Consider the following 16,770-nt stretch of genomic DNA (forward strand, 5'->3'; position numbering starts at 1 on the left):
CATATCACAGGTTATATGTTTTCATTAAAAATTTTGTAGTATTTTGACAGTATTATATGTTTTAAGCTAATTTATTTGATTAAAAAATAAATAAAATAAAATATATTCTATTTGCATGTGCATACAGGGAGCCTGCATACCACCAGTACTACTAAGACTGTAATTTGAGAATCTAGGGCCTAAAACATTTACAGTGCAAACTGTTACAACAGTGTCACTTAAGTTAGGAAAAGTCTAATCATAAAGGTAAAAGATCAAACTGAATAAGTAAATAAGACATAGGCCTACACAGGCCCCTCATCTATTCGAAATAGACACTACACTGATGCAGCGGGTTATCACTGCAGAGGGCTGCAAGACAGGAAAGGAACACAGGGTTGTCTGGCAGTAAATTTAAAGCTAGCTCAACTTCTGCCAGAATGCAACATCATCTTACAAGGTGGTGCTTTGAACAGTCAAATACCTGCAACATGCACACATTCCTGATCCATGTCAGTGCTGAATTTCTGCAGTTTACCTCTTGATCATAGCGACAGAAAATGAAATAATTGCTGCCTTGATAACTGTCCAACTGTGCAGTGTTTTGGTGTCTGATAGTAAGCTTTTAAACTCAAGGGTCTATTACCCAAAACTGGACATCCTGCACCTTGAAACAACCTCCACCAATAAAGCCACTTTTTGAACAAAGCACTGTGAATAATCTGACCTGCTATTAAATGGAAACTTTGCATACTTGACCGTTTTTGATATTTGGTGCTAGAGACATTTCGGTAAGCATCTAAAAAGTATTGAAGTCTAATAGCTCTAGTCATTACATAATGAAAACAGCATAAACAACTTTTATGACTTCCCTGTTCTAATAGCAAATGAGTACTGCATCTCCTAAATAATTAATGAGAGCCACAATAGTCTGCTTTAACGTGAAATGTATTTGTAGCCCATAGAGACCAAACAATAACAAAGCTAAATGCTTAGGCTATGTTGTTATTGAATCCCCTGAAAGTGTATGTCTTGAGAAATGAACCAATAAAGAGGAGAATATGAGACAGATTGCCTTTGACAGCAGAATCAAATTTTAAACTGCTAAATTCAATGAGACCACTTAATGAGTCCTGATTGCAACCCCTTTGCCATTCCTCACTCTGTTTATATCTATTATATGTGCTTATGTTTTCTTCTTCTCCTGTCCTGTACGCCGTTTCCTCCCTGTCTCAGCCTCTATGTCGTTCACTTCATTGCCCTCTTCTTCTGTCAGTCAGACTGTCAGTTTCTCCCCATCCTTCTCTCTGCTCTCTCCATTCTTGCACTCAGTCTGCCTCTCCTCACCCACCCATCACTCCCCTGGCTCTTGCCTCTGTTTCTCCACAGGAGTCACCATGGCATTTAGTCCTATTTACAGTGGAGCTACCAGATTATTAAGAGTGGAGCGGTTACCTTGGGCTTTATTGTTTGCCTGAGATTTTCTTCCCTTCACAACTTTCAGATGTAATTAGTTTCACTCCCACACCAATAGTGGCACAGCCCTGAGCAGATGCTTTTAAAAGACACTTCCTTCTAATTTTGAGTTACAGCTTGTTTATTAGTATCTACAAGTTGTTTACATTGCCTCTAATAATTTTGTGCCTAAGCTAAATAGATTAACATTGGCAAAACTTAATTTGAATTTAACTGCTGCTTCTATGTATAATATTTCATTAAATTAATATGAATTTGTGACCGGAATATTTGTTAACCACATGATGGTGATGTTGTGATGTGAAGAAAGGTAGCTAAACAAAATGACAGACCTAAAATGCAGACAAGGGAGCTGAGTAGGTACAGTTCAAATGTTTTAATAACAAAAAGTAAAGAGGGTTATCGGATAGTCAGGTAGGAACAAGTCAAAACTAGAAAGCAGTCCAACAACCAATCCAAAGAAGAACTGGCCCAAAATCTTAAATCAAACAAAATCAGGCAAAGTCCAGAAAACAAACACTTGGTAAATGTAGAGAAAGAAAAAAAGGGAGTGATATAAACCAAGGCACATGAGGAAATACTAATAATACAATAATACAAAAAAACAAGAAATGACTAGTCAAAAACCCAAAACTATGACAGATGGAGGAAATATTTTCTTTAAATTCAATGTTTCCTTTTTGGGGAACAAAATACAACCAAGAATAAAAGATGACTATACTCAGAAACATCAGCCATCTGGATGTAGAATAACACCATACAAACATATAACATAAAAATGATTTTTGCACAAAATGTTTACCGTTTTAAATTGCCTTTCAATTATGTTAAAGATGCATGTAGTAATTGTCACTACAGATTGAAGAAAAATGAAGGCTGTGCCTGCTGGTATTCAGCAATTCTACACAGACAGACCCTCAAAGTAGCATTAATGTTTCTTTTTTCGCTTTTTTTTTTTTTTTGTCAACTTGGGGCCATTGTAAACATATACTGTATTAACACATGGACGTAGTCTGTGTGATGTCACCCTGTGTTTTTGTTTTGGTGAATCTAAGAGTGGTTGCTTCAGACATCACCATCTTGGCAGTGTCTGACTCCACCTAACTCAGGACAAATCTAGGACAGGGGCAAAGTGGTGAAGCATGGGTGTTGCTGAAGCAACAGCTACCTATCAGCTAGCCATCTATCACGGTACCCACCTTTCACTCAAAGCAGCCATGCCCTCAGTTATGCTTAATTTTAAGCCTTGAAGTTCTCATGAAGACAGTATTGATGTTCAAGTGTTCTTATCACATATGTATTGTGCTGTATGTAACATATATGCCAGTGTCTGGCCCAACAATGACAAAACATTTAAGTATTCATGTAGGTATTCTCAGGTGTTTCGATTGGTGTTGGTATTTAAGAGTTGTTCTTTTCCTGGAAGAAAAGTGTTGATGACTCATCCTGCACTCAGAGGCATACACTAAATTTGCATCCAATCAAGCACTTTCTTGCTTATGACACAGCAGAGCATTGAGGACATCTGTTCACAGGAGCAGACTGTGTTTCTCAGCAAACACAACTTTATAACTTCATTCACTGATTTGGGTAAAACTGGATCATATCTTACAGAGGAAAACATTTTCTGATTTCTACTCTGATGTCCTTTGATTGATCAGCTTCAACTCTCAGTTATTTAATTACAATGTTTCCTGGTGGACAGATAGATTTAGCAGCTTACGTTTTGCTTAAGTAGCTACTCATAACTGTTAGCTGCCATTAGTGAGCAACACAACCAGGCTCAGCAGCCTCCCAGTGACCACAGCCAGTCACCAGGATGAACGCAGCCTCTGAGACCAACAAGGAATATAGTACAGAGGTCATTAATGGAATTTCCTGACAGACAGGTAGCTTGACTTGTTGCTAAAGTAAGTTAGCTAACCACTAACTGATCGACTCAGCCCTGTGATGCTTGGAGCCAAACTTGGCAAGAAAGTTCCCTATTCCCTGTTGTCAAACTGGCCTTCACTGGTCTCGGAGGATGCTTTGGTATTGTAAATGCTGTTGTCTGCAAGAAGTCCCTCCCCTACGGTGGCCAACAAGTGCAAACGCGCTGCATATACAGACAGGCGCTACAAATACAGAAACGCGCTGCATATAAGAAAACAGATGCAAAAGGAAATCGCTGCAAATACAGAAACGCGCTGCATAAACAGAAACGTGCTGCAAATACAGAAACGCGCTGCATATAGGAAAACAGATGCAAAACGAAATCGCTGCAAATACAGAAACGCGCTGCATAAACAGAGACGTGCTGCAAATACAGAAACGCGCTGCATAAACAGAAACGTGCTGCAAATACAGAAACGTGCTGCAAATGAGAAAACAAATGCAAAACGAAAACGCTGCAAATACAGAAACGCGCTGCAAATGAGAAAACAAATGCAAACCGCATATACAGAAACGCGCTGCAAATGAGAAAACAAATGCAAATCGAAAACGCCGCATATACAGTCACACAACGGAAGTGCTCCAGGCCTCTAGGGGCAGTGCTGAGCTTTCCCCCGAGAGACAGACAACGGACGAATCAACCTGCGGAGGAGAGGAATAGGCCTACCTGAGAAGTAGAAAGTTATTGGTGAGAGGAAAATTGGAGGCGGGAGAGGCAAAAAATCAGAAAATGTAAATCCGACAAACAAACAAAAATGTAAAAATGTAAAAATGTAAATCAGCTGCACTTTCATAATACAGTAAAAGATGAGGGCCACATGTGGAAAAAAGAAAGAAAGAAAGAAAAAGAAAAAAGAATACGTACTTTTTCATGTAGCCTCTCCCACCTCCAATTTTCCTCTCACCAATAACTTTCTACTTCTCACGTAGGCCTATTCCTCTCCTCCGCAGGTTGATTCGTCCGTTGTCTGTCTCTCGGGGAAAGCTCAGCACTGCCCCTAGAGGCCTGGAGCACTTCCGTTGTGTGACTGTATATGCGGCGTTTTCGTTTTGCATTTGTTTTCTCATTTGCAGCGCGTTTCTGTATATGCGGCGTTTTCTTTTTGCATTTGTTTTCTCATTTGCAGCACGTTTCTGTATTTGCGGCGTTTTCGTTTTGCATCTGTTTTCCTATATGCAGCGCGTTTCTGTATTTGCAGCACGTTTCTGTTTATGCAGCGCGTTTCTGTATTTGCAGCACGTTTCTGTTTATGCAGCGCGTTTCTGTATTTGCAGCACGTTTCTGTTTATGCAGCGCGTTTCTGTATTTGCAGCGATTTCCTTTTGCATCTGTTTTCTTATATGCAGCGCGTTTCTGTATTTGTAGCGCCTGTCTGTATATGCAGCGTGTTTGCACTTGTCGGCCACCGTACTCCCCAGCTTCCTGTTCAACAGGAAACATGTAGGCAGTAAAAACAGTGCTTGTCATTTCATGGGAACTTTAATACGATTCAAGCAGGTAAGTTATATAAAAAAATCATCCTCCACACAGTTTTCATGAACAGGGAAATTAGATATAGAGCCCAAATGTGTTTTTTGTACCAGATTGTAAACATATTTTTGCTGCAAATTTAATATGAGTCTCTATAGGGATTGACTCACTTTCGGAGCAAGCCTCAAGTAGTCGGTCAAGGAACTGCAGTTTTCATCACTTCCAGTTTGCCTCTTGGCCATGGACACAACATTGACATATTATGACCATAAAGAGTTGATGAACATGTTGGCAAACAGTCTATCAAGCAGCCAATTCCTGAGAAAAATATGTAGCTAAGAAATGAAAGACACTGAGGGGAACTACAGAGCTGGGTGATGATATCCTGCAGGTTCATCACAACAAGCATTTCACATTACTCACAGTCATTTGATCCATTGTTATTACAGATATTGATTAGCACAGCTTTAACAATTACCACAAACCTGAACAAAGGCATTACACTAAATCAGCAAGTCATAATTTGTGATAAGCTGTGCCAGTTTGGCATTAAATTGACTCCAAGTAGATTAGTACCCAGGACTGCTGGCATGGCAAACTTGTGAATTTCCTGCAGAGCTACCCTGAAAATGATGCAGCTGTTAGGTTCATAGAGTCTTTGAAGCTGTGCCCTGCAAAGACACATGTAGGAAAGATTTTTCTGTTTTTATTTTCAGGATTAATCGACCAGCAGAGTGACTGATACTAGCTGTTGGTTGCAGATAAGAAGTCTGGCAGGCGACTTTGATGCGGCTGACAACTTGCTGTTAGTAATGTGGAGATTGATTTTCTTTGCTCTGAGTACCCCTGTTTTAACTCAATCTTGATTCAAAACACTTTGTCACTCCAGCACACGAGGAGGATAGTGACTCCCACTGTTTAACAACCAATTAATCATATTGCTCTTACCAGGGGGAGATGGGCATGATGTATAGATAAACTAGGCCTTGCTGTAAGCTATATTTTACCTACAGCTCCCTTGTGAATGCTAAATGCAAAAAGAAATATCAACGATTAAGTGAATTTTCATTTTAAAAAATGCACATTGATTAAATGTTTCCAGAAACAACTTCTTTCGTAGAAGTGATCAGGATGTCTAGTTAGATATTTGCCATGTGAACGGAGCCTGCATGCTGTGGAATTTGATGATGAATCAAGACTCAGAGCCAAGTAATTCCCCAGAGATGCCAGCGTTTCTAGCAGTAGGGTCCAATGGGCCAATAAGATGGAAAAGGACAAAGTGTATGTATCTGTGTGTGTGTGTGTGTGTGTGTGTGTGTGTGTGTGTGTGTGTGTGTGTGTGTGTGTGTGTGTGAATATGCATGCGTTTGTGTTAGCTGCTTTCTAAGCCCCCTGCTGCCTCTGATACAGCCTATCGAAGCGTGTCAGGTTTCTAAGTGAAAGGGGTCAGGGAGCGCAGGTCCACAGTGCTGAAAAGGAAGGAGAGAATGCATGGGGGGAAAGGGGGTGAGTAGCAAAAACGAGTAAACAATCTGGGATACGCAGAGAAACAGGGGAGAAAGGGACAGAAATGAGAAAAAGTAGTGAGAAATTGTACAAACGCAGCAGGGAAGATGAAGGACACACCTGAAGAGGGGCACATTTCCCCAGTGTGGTGTACAGCTATTACCCAGGTTTTAGGACTCCTTGAGAGGAATGAATGGCGTTCCAGCAGGGGCTGTCAGTAGCGGCCGCACCTCCATCCATCCAGACACCCAGGGACTCCATTACGCCCTGATGGGCAGAGATGGAAAACCAATCGAGGGGATATGGGGACGAGGTGGGAAGCAATGTATGGGCGCTGGGAACCACACAGACAGGCAATCTGCCATGATGAAGAGGCTCCCTTCCCTGTTCCTCCTCTTGGACCCAGCATGTCCTCCTGCATCCCCTTCAAGCCCCACTGCGCTCTACTGCAATGCCCGGCCAGCTGACCGACCCAACACCTGCCACGCTCTTTCACACTCCCCCCTCTCCCCGCTGTAAGCCCTGGCAGCGTGTATCCGTTCACATCGTCACATGGAGAACTGAAGCAGAGATGGATTTCGTTGCAGGAAAATAGATGGGAGGCCTGTTTGAATTGGGGTGGAATGAAAGTCGAGATTCTCCTGAAATTCAGTAGATTTGGTGGTAGCTCTGGCTGCCGTGCTCAAGGAACATTGAAGGAACGTTGAAACCTCCCTTCTGACAGCAGAGATGAGACATACCTGTTAGTACAGAGAGGTTGTTATGACACAGTCATTAGGAGCAGCTAAGAAACACAGATATTTCTATAGCTACAGTAAATCAATGCTGTGGAAACAGTAATCAGTTTCATTGAAGATTGTACGCCTCACAATGAGGCTGGGATAGAAGTATTCTGTGTTTATTGATTCTGACTCAAGGCTTGGCTGGCTTTCTTTTACTTACTTTTTGTGTCTGTCTTTTATTCTGACTACTGACAAAGCACATGTGATTATTATGGTGTTTAATGTGGTAGTTTTCAGACTTTAATAGTCAATATATAATGTTTAATTTCAAGTGTATAGTTTTCAGGCATACGGGGGAAAATTTTGAACAGTGAAACCATTTCTGTCGTTTTGATAAGTCCAACAGCACATTATTTTAACTGTGATTATGAGGATAAGATGCTGACTAATGGCTTCAGCTGTGTGTGAGGCTGTTTATATCCATTTTGGGTGAATGATATACAATAATTTAACATATTTGGGCAATGCAGGTCAGTGATCCTCTACATACATATATCTAACAGAAACAATATTCTTGACTGTTCAGGTTGGTCACATGGCCTCAGTCCAACTGAGAAAGTGTTTCAGTTGCTGATGATACCTTTATTTACTTATTTAAATATGTGTTTGACAGTCTAATTATGTTCTCTTAAAATAGGGGCACTATAAAAGAACTACTACTCCTACACTGTTCATCTGATGTGGATTTAACCACCCTCAAATTAAAGCTGAGAGTTGGCATTTCAACCTCATTGTCTCTGTTTAATTTCTAGTTATTTTGCTTCTATGTATTCTATGGACACTTCACTTCAATGGAAGGTTGTAACTTCATATATTTTCCATAGTAATCCCTTAGTTGCAAATGTCTAAAGAAAACCTTCATTCTCAAGGTCATATTTCTCCCTCAGATTCTGAAAGCTCGGGCACTTCCCATTTTCAACCACAGTGCAAAGCTGTGATGCCTTTATGTGTCCAGTATTTAAATCTCATGTTGTAGGTCGAGTCAAAGGCCATTCATCTCAGGACTCTCATTTCTGTCTCCCATTCAAACCACATTTCCTTTGTATGTGCTGTTATTTCATTGATTCTGTCCTCTATTTTTCCAAACAAAAGTCTGTACCCTTTTATGTGGGTTTCTATATCTTAACATTTTGTGGTATAATTTAAGTTATACCAATGTACAAGCAGTCCAAGTTGTTCTGCATGGAAATACTCCTTGATATTTGGTAATGCTATGCCTCCATTGTCTTTGACAAGATGGAGAGTCACATATCTGATTCTAGGCTGCCCCCCCAAAATAAATCTTAAAATAAGATAATCCTTTATTAGTCCCACAACAGGGAAATTTGCAATGTCACAGCAGCAAAAGGGATAGCAAAACAGAAAGAAGCACTAATAAAAAGCAATAAGGAATCGAATAGAGTAAACAGGCAAGATATAAACAAGAGGAAATTAAACCGTAAGAACAATACAAACAAGAAAACAGAACAACATAAACATTATAAACAAGGTTACTATAATTTCTTATATTTTTTTCCAAGTTATGATTTGAGTCTACATCTATTAGTGGAGGAATTTAAAGCAGTTGAAGTAGCAATGTAACTATAAACTATGCAATTATTTCTATTCTAGCACTAAAGTCTGGTGGTAAAGTGGACCATCTCTCCAAATCTCTGAGATTTTCTTGGTTGATAGGGTGATAATTTGCTTTATAGAGTTTTGACATTACCAGGATGCTAGTAACTCCCAAATACCCAATTGATCTTGAATGCCACTTGAGGTTGTACAGTCCTTGCATTTTCTGAGAGGGACAATAGTGCCGGAAATAAATGTTGAGTTTATATCCTGAGTATTGGATGTAAGATTCCAATAGACTCATTAATTTATGTAAGCCTGTATCCTTTTTTTTCTAAGAAGAACATTACATCATCTGCAAAAAGTCATACGATATGCTCCAAATCCCCCACCTCTACAACTCTGAGATCTTTGCTTTGTTGAGTTGCTTGAGCTAGGACAACAGCCCTGTCTCGTAGATCTATCTCAGTCTGTTGGTCATATTTTCATGTCTCTTAACTCTTGCAGTTGGTTCTTGATGTCATGTTTTAATACATTTAATACATTTAATTGACTCTTTGTTAAAAAAAAAAAAATTTCCAAGTACTTGCCAGAGAAATTTCTAATTGATGCTATCAAAAGCCTTTTCTGGCTTTTCATCTAGATTTATTAATATTGCACTTGAGCTATTATTTTGTACTTCTTCTATAATAATCTGAGTTTCTTTTATGCTGTTCATCATTTTATTCCATGTGCTTGAGTACAAAGCCAAGTTCCCCAATTAGGATGCAATGAACAGTGCTTGAAAGGTAAAACTAACAGTTTGACGTGGGAATGAACAGTTATATTAAATTTTAACATCATCTATGGTGACTCCCAGATTTTTCTTGTATAATAATCCTTTATTCATCCTGAAAATATCACTTCATTACGTGGCTTATTTGGTCAAAAATGCTGTGATACTGTGTGTGTGTGTGTGTGTGTGTGTGTGTGTGTGTGTGTGTGTGTGTGTGTGTGTGCATGCGTGTGCGTGTGCGTGCGTGCGTGCGTGTGTGTGTGTGTGTGTGTGTGTGCATGTGTGTGCATGCGTGTGCACGTGTGTCTTATAAAAATGTCACCTGAAAGACACAGTTGAGCTGCTCCAGAGAGCCGAGTAAACAAATGTTTTGTAACAGTGTGTGAGGGGGTGTCACACTGAAGATTTCTCTAACAAGGGCTTGTTCGTGTGGGCTGAACAAAAATAAGTTTTTAGAACCACATTTGTACTTAACATGAACGTCAGTGCCTCAGTCACTGAGAAATATGTGTATTCTGTATATGCACATTACCACAGACCCCTGGGTTATCTTTGCTTGCTGTTTATCATAACAGATTAAACCGATTTCTACAGAGGTATTTTTTCTTCTGGCTGTCTGCTGGCATCATACTATTTTTATTCTGCAGTTCACACACACATTTTCTCTTGCTTTTGTCTCTGCTACGGTTGTCCTGTCTACAGACGTCTCCTGCATTTTGAAACATGCACATGAATGGAAAATGTCAAAATCAACTGCAGATGATTAAAATGCAACAGATAGCCTGACACCAGCCTCTCTGTGCAGGTGCCCTATGTCAAGGTGGCTCCAGAGGACATTCTAAAGGTTCAGTTCCCCCGGTTCACCACTCTGGACTTGAGGCCAACAAACACTGACATCAGCCTGGCCGTGGCCGGCCTCCTCACCTTCTTTAACAGCACCACCGCCTGCCTCATCTGTGCACAGGCTGACTGTGAGTACAACGTTCACACCCTCACGACAAAACACAATGATACACACCTGGGGAGAAATGCTCACACGCTTTCCCCACGTCTGCCAACAAAGTGCAAACATTTTTGTTTAATGTCTGGTCTCTTTTAACACGTGTTAGCACGCATAAGCTTCTCGCACGCACGCCGACTGTGTTCTGACAACAGATGCAGTGCTTATCAACATCTCACCCTGTGACACGCTCCCTTCTGAAGCAGCTGCTGCACTCCACAGTTAAAGCTCCCTCACAGTAGCATGCCCGACAACTGCATCCCAAAATAAATAACATTTACTGAGGAATCCTTTCTCCTTGCAAAGTCATCATCATCATCCTTAAATTCAGATAATGCTACAGCACATCAAACTGCTTCGTGGTTAATCTTCCCTCCACCTGCATGAATTCTTAAACACTGCCTGCTGATGATCCAAATGCATCTTCTTAAAAGTATACTTTGGATTATTTTAAGTGGGGTTATATAAGGTTATAGAGTTCAACCACCTTCCAGTTTGGAGAGGCAGTACAGAAGCTGAGCAATGTACCACTGTTATATAAATCAAATGCCCCTCTCTCTCTTGGTGAAATCAGCCATTTTACCTTACAGAACACAGGAGTTGCTTGTCTACTGGTGACCAGCAACACCTCAGTTCTGCCAGGTAAAATGTTTTTGCTGGTGGAGTTGAGAGTTGAGTTGAGAGCAGTGTTTGGCTGATATAACAGCATTTTCCCAACAGAGAAGGCTGTTTGAAGTCAGTAAAGCTGTGAAAATATTCTATTATATAATGTAGTGGCATTTAATTTGCTTTTTTTTCTATAATATGTAACATTGTCACATTAAAATGTCTAAAAATGAGTCAAATAGACGTAATATATGCTATATATTTTGTTGAGTTTTGTACTTAAGTTGTTCCCAGTGCTTCCAGCAATCTTCAAACACAGAGAAATCTGCAGGTTATTCAAAGTAACAGTGTGTTCCAGGAAAACACAGGACACATCTGAAACATCAGAGAGTGAGGAAGGCAGTCAGTGAATGTGACTAAATGTAGTGTCAATAAGACCTCTTCCCTGAACCTGATTTCTGCCTGAGTCATGTCAGATAGATTTTCATATGTTGGTTGTTTAAAAGTGAAGACAGAATCTCCCATGATCCCACGCCACTATACAACATCATGAAACCTCACCTTTTATTATTATTTTAATGTAAGAGAGAACCGTAGCAGCAGAATTTATGTTGTGCATTTAAGTGGCTAAAATATGTTTATGTAATACACTGACTATCAATATGTACTTCATACAACCCCATTTCAAATAATCCAAACTATCTTTTTAAAAACAGACAAAAAAGACAGAGGATGGAGGTTGCAGCTGTATTCACCAGTGATCTGACTGCCTCCTTGTCAAAGGCACTCATTAGATTCTAAAGATACTAAACTGAATGACCTTAAAAAAGCTTGAAAATCTCCTCAAGGGAAGTTATTTTCGTAAATAGAGAGAAAGATTAAATCATGGCCTGTTCCCACCCTCTTGTAGTCCAGCAAGCAGTAATTACAACTCCCCAGACAAAGGCGCCATGACCCTGAGTGGCACCCGCTAACCTTTTCCCTAATCAGCACAAGGCTTTGAAGAAAGGAAATAGGCTTGAGACATCAACCATGTGTCAGACAGCCTAGAGATGGCAATGAGCCACTGTGAACCGCCCACCCTGCCTATCGCAATTCTCAGTTCTTCTGGCTTTCAACTCTCTCTTTGACTGTCTCTTGGACTTTACTTTGGAGTCTCCTTTCATTCATAACCTTTAAGACAAGATTTGTCCCTTAAAGCAACATTTTTCATGTGTTAAACCAAATTTTCTGTGTCTGCAAATTCAGTTACAGTAAATTCATGCAAATATGAGGTTTCTTCTTTCATAGAATTTGCCAATTTGATTATGCAGAATTGAAAAATTCTGCTGGAAAGAATTAATTAAACTAATTGAAAGTACTGTGTGTCTAATTGTAGTTGAATCCAACCTGATTATATTACCCATTATAACTGCAAGGGTCAGAAATATATCACCAGTTGTTTTTTCCTTCTAGGTGTCCTGTACCTGTCAGTCATTCTTCCAGTTCAAGGCTCAGATTCTGTTCCTGTGACATTTACTCCACAGAGAGTTGATTAATACAGCTCTGGCAAGAATAGTGATAACAAGTCAACCTTTTAGGCACCCTCTGACTTTAATATAGGCGGGTTTGGAGAAAAGAAACTCATTTTAACATTACTTCTCTTCTTCCCCCTGGTTTTGTGTGTGGGTGTGTGGGGTCGGTGGGGAGGTTCTTACTCTGTGTCACTGGGCTAAGAGAGAACTGGAAAGGAAATTAAATGATATGAAAAGAAATGAAATGAGGAAAGAGGCAGATGGAAGATACCAAGGTGAGTCTGAGGAGAGGAGAGGAGAACTGCAATGCCACAAGATGCTGTTTGACAGATGTGGGCAAAGGTGGCAAAAATACACTGCTTTACTCCATAAGAAGTACAGATAATTGTGTAAAAAGACTTAACTCAAGTCAAAGTGAAAAAGTACAGGCTCTGGAATGTACACAAAGTAAAAAAGTAACCTTCTGAAGGACATTTTTACTGTCTGTTTCTGTGCAAAGCTAACTGAACCTCATATTTTCTACGCAGTCCATTCTGCCTCTCTGTTTTGTCTTGTACCCTCCTTTTTCTCTTGTTGCATCTTTTACATCTTGTATCTTTTTTGTCTTAAGTCTTTTTGTCTTGCCATATAATTTTCATGGTTTGCTACTCGTTAGGACTTTTACGTCTTGTTACATCTTTTTTGTCTTGTTAAGTCTTTTTGATTTTTTGTCTTGATATGTCTTTTTTGTCTTGTTGTCTTGTATTTTACATCAATTTTGTTTCATGAAGTCTTTTATGTTTTGTTACATGTTTTTTGTCTTGTTTCATATTTTACATAGTTTTGAACACATTGCCTCTTTTAAGTCTTGATATGTCTTTTACATCTTATCGTCATTACGTCTTGTTACATCTTTTTGTCTTTTTGCATCTTTTTAATCTCATTACATTTTTCATATCTTGTTACGTCTTGTTACATCTTCTTGGCTTGTTATGACTTTTTCGCTGTTTATGTGTCTTTGCATCTTTTACATTCTGTTATGTCTTTTTGTCTTGTTATGTCTTCAACATCGTTTTCAACTTGTTGCATCTTTTACGTCTTATGCCGTTTTGTCTGATGTCTTTTTGTTTTTTGTCTTTTTATCTTGTTGCATCTTTTTTGTCTTGTAACGTTATATATGTCTTGTTGCTTCTTTTTGTTGTGTTCCGTCTTTTATGTAATTGTCAATTCATTATGTAATTTACGCCTTGTTATTTCTTGTTACGTCTTGTTGTCTTTTTTCTTGCTATGTCTTTTTTGTTGTGTTTAATCTTTTTGTCTTGTTATGTCTTTGTTGTCCTGTTATGTCTTGTTAGTCTTTTTTGTCTTGTTACCTCTTCTATTCCTTGTTACATCTTTCACATTGTTTTCATCCTGTTATGTCTTTTTTGTCTTGTTACATCTTTTAAATTGTTTTTAGCTTGTCACGTCTGTCGTGTGTGATATGCACTGATGGATATACCAAGGAATCATCTTTTCTATGTGTTATTGTTCCATCATTTTAGGCCGAAATCTGTCCACATGTCGAAGGTGGCACGCGAAAATGCTAAATACAAAATAATCAAAAATTTCCCTCAAATGTATAAAAACTGAAGTACTATAACAAACCTCTCTTGAGAATGTAAGGAGTAGAAAGTGCAGATAATTGTGTTAAAATGTAGGGAGTAAAAGTAATCTCTGGATTTGGGAGAGGTGAATGTGGTGATTGGGGTGAGGTGAGGGTAGGAGGTAACCACTCTAGAATTGTACATTTGCAACAACAGGGAGACGGTCCAGGAAATGACGAGGCTGTATTGATTGCACTCTCGTGTGACCCTCATTCATTCAACAGAAAATGCAGCAAATGGCAGCATGCCTAGATTTGTGTGTGTTTGTATTCGTGTATGTGTGTGTAAAGGTCTGTGTTCAGCAGCAGCATCAGCTGGAACCCATTTGACTTTGGCTCCAGCTCGTCGAGCCCCGCCCCTCCCGTGTCGGCTCATGCAGTCAGTTGGTCGGTTGGCAGCCTGCTGTCGGTGGCTCGTCCACATGTGCCGGCCTCATTAATCACCCAAGCCAGTGACAGCCTAATAGAGCGTGGCCAATTCATGAATATTTTCCAGCCATGGCTGAGGAGGCAGGAGTGGAGGTGGAGCTGTGCCCAAAGGCATGGGGCACACCAGGACGGACATTAATCTAGCTAACCTCCAATATTGATGGCAGTGTGTGCAATAGCAGCCACAGTACTGTAACATTTGCCCAGAATACTGTCCACGTGGTTGAATTTTTGGCCCCGCTGGGTGGCCCCACATGTCGTGTGGCTATGGCTGTGGTAAATGAGAAGAGACATACATGAAAATGCATGCACATACACACATACACTGTGCAAAACACACACATTAACATGCATGATGCTCCTACACTCCCTGGCACTGTGCTACAGCAGTGCACTTTCATTAGGGAGGTGATTGGTGCAGCTGTCAATATGCTGAAAGAGAACATCCAATAAGCTCTGAAATTTCACTGGAGCTGCAGTGCAGGTACAGGATTTTGTAAGTTCAACAAACAGTAGGCCTCAAATGCTTGCAGAGCAGTTTTCCCCACCTTTGATAGGCACAGTTGGAGAGCAGGGTTTGCCATTTTAGCTCACTGCATTGTTCTACTGCAGCTACAGCAGAAAAACACACCTCACTACTTGTTGTTTCCACTGTAATCTTATCATTTATACTGAGTGCCTTAAGCTATGTAATTGCTCTCTTTCCTAGTAATGATGTCTTGCCTGTGTCATCTAATAAATTACAATTCTCTATTACTCACAGTTTTTAGGGTTGACCTGCTGTCTCCCCACATTTCACAGTCTATGTGGTAACGCATCAGAAACCTGTTATCACTGTTAGTCAAGTGTTCAATGACTTGTGAAAAGGAACGTATACAAAGATGCAAGAATGACGGGAACATAGTAATTGCAGGGGAGGGTCCCTCATGACTTTGATAATAGTAATTACACCGTGGCTACTAATGATCCTGATGTGGAAAGCAGTCGTGTCAGTAGTCAAGGTGATGGTGGCGGGGTTGGGAGCAGCAGCACTTTGTAGTAATTAAGCTGCAATATACAACATTCAGTCTCACTAAATGTCAGCAAGCAACTATCTCTGTGTAAAGATATAGTAGAGTAACGGCATCCTGAACAGAAAATGAAGTCACACTCCCTCTTTTGGCCCCTACCACCAAACTATCTTTGATTCTTGATTCGAGATTGTTGGAACTTTAGTGCTATCCAGTGAACCAGCCTATGTTTCCATGAAGTTTGAGTGGAACCATTGTAATCAAGAGGAAGCACAATAGAATAGAATATGACACACATACTTTTATTCTCAAGGAGAACCCGCTGTTTTTTGGTTCCAGCTGAAAACCAACTTTTGGGATTTTGAACCTAAATTTGGTCAAAATGCTCTGAGCGTTTCAAAATTAGGTGCTGCATGTTAATGCATGTGAGTCCCTATCTGCTATCCATTTTCAACTAAGTTCCAAATCAAGTAATTTTCTCGTATTGCAGCTATATGGTGCAATATAATATGTTTCTGAAAACTTTTTAAGCAAGAAATGGGCAATGTAGTAACAGTGCTGCCTAGTTTGACAGTTTGATCTGAGTTTCAGGAGCCTCAGTGTGGAATTGGACACAAAATAGTGGCCACCTGGTCACTACATTACAGCTAAATAGTACACTAAAATATGTTTATGAAAACATTTTAGGGAAGAAATAGGCAGTGCAGTGACAGAATATTGATTCATATTTGATCAGCATTGTCTAGTTTGACAGTTTGATCTGAGTTTCGTGGCAGTGTGTGTCAGATGCCAGTTTCCAACTTTACTGAGTAAATGAAGCACATCAGGAGAGAGGGTAGAGTTTGGTAAACTATGTGTATATAGTCCTTTTTTAGTATTCTGACCACTCAAAGCACTTCATACTACATGTCACAGTCACACACTGAACGCAGAGGCTGCCATGCAAGGAGTCAACTGCTCATCAGGAACTAACTAACTCATCCATGCACATTCACACACCGATGGCTATGCCTTTGAGAGAAATATGGGTTCGGTATCTTGCCTAAGGATACTTCAACATGCAGACTCAGTGGAGCCAGGGATTGAACTGCTGAACTCTACTGTTCTCCTAG

At 40.0% G+C, this 16,770-nt stretch overlaps 1 protein-coding gene across 1 annotated transcript in view; it reads left to right on the forward strand.

The window, feature by feature from the left end:
* The window catches only part of grik4 (glutamate receptor, ionotropic, kainate 4), a 331,077-nt gene that overhangs the window by 186,432 nt on the left and 127,875 nt on the right, over nt 1-16,770 (forward strand). The window contains exon 5 of the mRNA XM_084716969.1: nt 10,281-10,446. Coding sequence (XP_084573095.1) covers nt 10,281-10,446 — 166 coding nt within the window. The remainder of the gene's footprint in view (nt 1-10,280; nt 10,447-16,770) is intronic.

Source organism: Lutjanus erythropterus, chromosome 4 (genome assembly GCF_056507025.1).
Source record: "Lutjanus erythropterus isolate fLutEry1 chromosome 4, fLutEry1.hap2, whole genome shotgun sequence".
Lineage (NCBI taxonomy): Eukaryota > Metazoa > Chordata > Actinopteri > Lutjaniformes > Lutjanidae > Lutjanus > Lutjanus erythropterus.